This window comes from Physcomitrium patens, chromosome 5, assembly GCF_059467195.1.
Source record: "Physcomitrium patens ecotype Gransden chromosome 5, ASM5946719v1, whole genome shotgun sequence".
Classification (NCBI taxonomy): domain Eukaryota; kingdom Viridiplantae; phylum Streptophyta; class Bryopsida; order Funariales; family Funariaceae; genus Physcomitrium; species Physcomitrium patens.
Window position 1 is genome coordinate 1,734,341 of NC_143414.1, and position 6,182 is coordinate 1,740,522.

Consider the following 6,182-nt stretch of genomic DNA (forward strand, 5'->3'; position numbering starts at 1 on the left):
ATCCAGTTTAGTACTTCATGGTGTTTACATTGCAATAGTTGATATTCCCTAATATTTTTCATCTCCGTCCGTCTCTGCATGGTGCAGACTTGAGAGGGCAGGTAATACCACACACAATTCATATTTAAGAATATGCATTACCTCAACTTTCCCTAAGAAAAAGATATTTCATTTTCTTTTCCTGGCATTAAAATTACAATTTCGAGAGTTAATTGCAGCCTTTATCAAATGGTGTGTTTCCATCAGATGTCAAAACGAATCTGTTATAAAATCGAACTGGAAACAGTATTAGGAAACATAAACAGCATCTCACGTGGAAAATTCAGCACACAAATCTGTTTCTGTACATTTAAGTACTGAATATTATTGCCATGAGTACCGATATGGGCTAGCCATGGTGAGGCTTGTCAACCAGGGATCAAATGTAAGGAAATCAAACTGCAATAACATTATTCATTTGCCCACATAATGAATCGCCTTCAGGATTCAAGCATTAGACTTCTATAGCTTAGGACAGTGAAGTCACAACAGAACTCCCAGTTTCCTACGATACAATGACAAGAATGTAGGCTGTTCTCCACAAAACCTCATCTACGAATTCATCCATGAAGGAATAAACGATATTGGTCATTCTTCGGAAGAGATTCCAGAAGAATACACTAGAGGCTAAAGACTATCATGTAATTCACACGAAGATGGCAAGAGTTCAAAATTTTCAGGATAAAACTTGGTAGAAGAGTAAGCTGGCATTCTAATAAGGCCATTAATTAATCTGCATTTGGCATCGGAAAGAATTTGACAATGTAACAAGGGCAAGTAACCTAAGAAGCTGCTAACCTAGGGGAATGGCAAAGATGTGACCTAATCCAAGAAAGATTCGAGAGAGCAGAGACTTGCCATTGAGTTATGGACTAGGCGAAATTCCTTGCAAAACATCTTCTATCTGAACGAATTCTTGTCACGCCTTACTTGATGCTGCACTTGGCGCCGGCAGCCTCCAAGGCCTTCTTGGCTTCCTCAGCGTCCTCTTTACTAATTCCCTCCTTCACATTCTTCGGCAAGCCTTCAATCATGTCCTTCGCCTCCTTCAATCCCAGAGAAGTCAAGGTCCTGACGGCCTTGATGACAGCAATCCTAGCGGACGAGGGAACCTCCTCCATGACCAAGTTGAATTCGGTCTTCTCTTCCACAGCAGCGGCGGCTTGATCACCACCACCGCCAGCAGCGGGCGCAGCGGCGCCAGGCGCGAACGACATAGCAGTGATGCCGAGGTCCTCCTGCAGCCGGTCGGTGAAGATCTTGGCGTCAGCCAGAGTCATCCCCTTCACCTTCTCCAAAAGTTCTTCCAATTCGGCAGTGGCCATGGCCGCTCTAGCCACCAACGACCTCTTCTGATACTTGGAGCGCAAACACACGGGCGAAGAGGCTGCCAATTGTAACCTAGCAGAAGCGACATTGTCGCCAATTCTAGCAACGGAGCTGGAAGCGGCAAGACTGCCAGGATTACTCACCAAGGAAGCTTGAGCCATGGCTGCCATTGCAATTGCGACCAGGGCAGTGCGAGGCGAAGCGACGAAGGGGACCGATTCCTGCAGCAACAGCGGAGAGCGAGTAGTAGTAGAGAGTAGTACCAATTGAGACGCAGAGAAGGTAGCGCAGCAAGGAAATAGTGCGGGCCAGGGGACGCAGCGATGGAATCGTGAGGCTGTTGCTGCGCAATCTAATATCCCAACAGCAGAGCACCATTATCCACTTCACTCCCCCCCCCAGTTCCAAGTTCCCCCTCCTCGTTCCACTGACGCTGTTCCCCTTCTCGTTCACCCAAATTTCACCATCACTTTCGTAATTTCCAATATATATATATATATATATATATATATATTTTACATGTGAAGAATTATATAAAAAAATATAATATAATATGATATACATGTAAATAATTTATTAATGGTTGATGATTTTAAATTTTTATTTTGTAAGTTTTGAATTCATGTGGTTGTGGTTAAAATTTGTAATTTTTATAATATGTATTGTTTTCAAAGGAAGACATGTAAAAATAAGAATATTCTCTACTTTTTTTTTTTTGAAGACTAGCTGTATTAATATTTGTTGTAATAAAACTTTCATACAATGTTACCACAATCATAATCATGAATTTTCTAGTTTTAAAATTATCAAAATGTCTTTTTAAATAAAATTTATATCTATAGTGTCATATATAAATAAGAAGTCTTTGAAAAGTTTAAAATAAATTTTAAATAAATTTAAAAATAAAGTCAAAACTAAGTTATATCACAAATATTTGTACTGATTAACAAATATAGAAAAAGAATAAGTAGAAAAAATATTTAAAAGATAATATTACCATTGAGTTACATCAAGAGATCTTTTAAAAAATAAAATGGATGTTTAATTACTCTATATGGCTATAATGCTTTGCCTACAAAAGTTTTTACTTTTATTAAACCACTTTAAAAATATCTTAGAACTTGGACTCTTAGTCTACAAGCCTTTGTGGTTTTTAAAGGACCTTTTTAAGATCTTCTTGCTAGGTAGTATATATAAAAGCAAAATTAAACAATATGAACACAAATATTTATGCTTAGACATGTTACTTATCAAATTTCAAAGAAGAATGATAATTCTAAAATTAAAATCTCAAATATAATAGAATACATTATGTTAGATAATAAGTTTGTCCAATTATAATCGGGCTAGCAACTATTGATGATTGTATAATATTATCTTTCAGAGATCTTGAAGCATTATTTTACTATTGATATTATTTTAAAATATAGATTTGTGTAGAACCTAAAAATTTTATAGTTTTCGTCTTTCTCAAATTTCAAAGCCTTTATCTATTTTTTGGTAACTTGTTGAATATTAAACACAAAATCTTCTAATAAATAGATTTAGAATTCATTAAAAGCTAACTTGCGTCATCAACTTATAATAAAAAGTAGTTGTATAAGATCATAATATATATAGATATAGATATATAATTTTTAAATTATTTAATCTCTAATAAATTTTATTATTTTAGACTTATGATAATTTAAAAAAATGCATAATCATCAAATATATTAGATGTCTTATATTTATTATTTTTTATTTAATTACTTTAAAATTAAAATAAATTTTTGTATCTTATAACTTAAAAAATGAAAGTTTTATTTTTTGTATTGAATATATTTATGAAATTTGCAAAAGAAAAAGATTAATTTATTATTTATGCAAGATCCAACTTCTAATCTAATAAATATTGTAATAGTAAAAAATAAATTATAAAAAACTTCTCAAATGTATGTGAAGAATAAAATGGAGATATTTTATATAAAGATCATATTTAAATTTTTTAAATTGATTTAAAGAAGTATTTAAGCTACAAAATAGACCAAAATCTAATTCTTCACAAAAAATAAAAAAGTAAAAAGTAAAAAACTCTTACAGAATGTGTTCATTGAAATATTAAAAAGAATGTCATTTAACAATCAAATGTTTTTGTAGGTGGACCAATCTTCCTTTTATAGGAAATAATGTAGCTCCTTGCAAATATGTAAAATTATTGTCACCTAATAAAATTGACTTCAAAAAATTATTATGCTTAACATTATAAAATTGATCTCTTTGTCTAACTATATTTAGTTGATTTTAAAAATAAAGTAGATAATTTATGAGCATATAAACTGATTTTTATTAAGATTAACATAAATTGAAAACTTTATTTTTTAAACTAATTTTATTAAGAAGAAGATGAACTAAAAAAAAACATTTACATACTTATATATACAACATTTTTCTTTTCAAAAATTACAAAAGAATGGAGAAATTATATATTTAAGTTACTACACAAGCTTTAATTTATCTTTTTATTATGTTTTAATATGATAAATAAATTATATTTTATATATTATTAAGATTAAGTGTAATACTACATATTAATACTTATGAACATGATGTCCTTGATTTATGTAGAAATGTTTTTGATTTTTTTAAAAAAGACAATAGCATTAATAAATATATTTTTGTTGTTTTAATTATTTATATAATATAATTTATTGTATTAAATTCATAGTTTCCTCAATTGTTTAAAAGAATCCTACTCTTAATGTTATTGACCTGTAATTTATTATTTCAACTTGCTCCAAAATCCTCAATCCTATATTTAGTTTAACTGGAATCAAGACATTAAAAATGGTTTGTGAAAATTATTAAATAAAAAATTATTCCAAATTATTACCAAAACAAAATTGAGATATCTATCAAATTACAAGTGAATACTCTTTATTAATATAATTTACTATTAGAAAAAAAATCTTATAAATGAAACCAGATCAATAGGGAAAAGAAAAAAGAAAAAAGAAAAACAAAACAAAAAAAATACACAAAAACAATAAAATTGGCTAATCTACAGCCCTCAACAAATGAATGCTACCATTTGAAAGATGGTAAATTAATCTTCTTTTACAATATGACCAAAATCTAACGCAATGTTGGTAATCTAGCCAAACTTTCAAAGATCCAACAATTTGACAAAAATTCATGTAGCATTGAATGACTATGTTATATGAATAAAATTAATAATGAGACCACATGACGAATTATTATACACATTGTCTCCACAAGATGTCCCTCAATCTTAGCTCTCATTTATATTTAGAGAACTAAGTCTCATAAATTCTCTGTGGACTGTTGTGCAAGGTCAGAGCAAGTCTTATGTTGGTAGCTTAATTATGATAATAACAGAATTTGCATTGAATGTCCTTCCTTAGCTCTGGAAGTCATGTGTTAAAAATAAACTACAGAGGTGTTTAATAGACAATGCAATGATGATTCCAGGTGTAAATGATGTAACTTAAACTTACACAACTTATTTGAATTCAAATACTCAAGAAATTAAATGCAATATTTATAACACACAAAAATTATCTAAATAAGAACATCTAAACAATAATAATCATAATAACAAATAAAACTACACATGTGATAAAAGCAACTACATAATTATTTTTCATGGATTTGGTTTGTGATGAAGGTTTAAGTTTTATAACACAGAAAACTAATTTTCAAAAATTAAAAACTAATTTTTTATTAAATCCGACAAATAGATCTTACAAAAACCAGAGTTGGGTTGTTTGTTTTTTTTGGTCTTTTTCTATTTTTTTTTTGAAATCGCAATAGATGTGTTTCAAATCAGGGTTATTGACATTATTAATTTAGAATATTAATTTTAATTTTAGATTTCATAAATATAAAAAAAAACTGTATTTTAGAAACAATCTTGTATTAAATTATTCTAAATATATTTTACTGGATGATAGTTTTAACATACTGACACATTCTAATACATATTTATCTTAATTAGTGCCTCTAAATTCCAGAACTCCGATAAAAGATTGATATCTCAGTCAGAAAACTATTTCTTCAAATAAAACTTTACAATCAAACTTTGGTATTCTTATCTTTTTGTCAATTTTAGCTTTCATAACTCAAACAGTAACACTTCAGAAATGTATTTAAAAATAATAAAAAAAAAACTGAAGGAAATCAAACACACGTAAAACACAAATTAATTTAACGACGACACCAAAAATTAAAAAATTAAAAAAATGCAAATTAATACGTTGCAACTGCTGCACCAATGGGAAGAGAGAACAGGACGAGAAAGTCCCACCCGACTTTCACGTTAAACTTTCGCTACAACATTCCCTTTTTCGTGGGGTACTTTAAAGCTTATATTCAACGACGGGGACTTTTTCCCCGGTTACGTTTTCGAAGGCGGGACTACTTTAAAGCGGAGCGTTGGGACGAGTGCGATTGCGGCAACGACGAGCCGTAGCAAAGCCCCGTCGCCGCAACGAAGACAAGAGAAGGAAGCATACAAGGAAGGAAGGAAGGCTGCGACGCGAACGAGGCAGGCAGCGAATCCCAGGCCGAGGGAGAGAGCGAGGAATCGCGAGGGGGATTCTCACCGTCGCACTGCTACGGACATCCCCAACTCACCCGCCCAACCTGGCCTGGATCTCATCCCTCCGTCCCTGCCTGCTCCAGGCTGCCAGGGCTCCTCCTCCTTCTCCTCCTTTTGCAATCCGGCGCTTCTGGGTTCTCATTCGTCCGCAGGCTCCATTGTGTTGCAACTCATTGCCCCACATCACATTGCGTGTTGGCCATGTCCTGGTTGC

At 31.9% G+C, this 6,182-nt stretch overlaps 1 protein-coding gene across 1 annotated transcript; it reads right to left on the bottom strand.

The window, feature by feature from the left end:
• Window positions 1-425: 425 nt before the first annotated feature.
• On the bottom strand, window positions 426-1,741 carry LOC112281993 (uncharacterized). The gene has a single exon (XM_024519060.3). The coding sequence runs from the start codon at window positions 1,536-1,538 to the stop codon at window positions 966-968; it is 573 nt and encodes a 190-aa protein (XP_024374828.1). The 5' UTR covers window positions 1,539-1,741; the 3' UTR covers window positions 426-965.
• Between the last annotated feature and the right edge of the window lie 4,441 nt (window positions 1,742-6,182).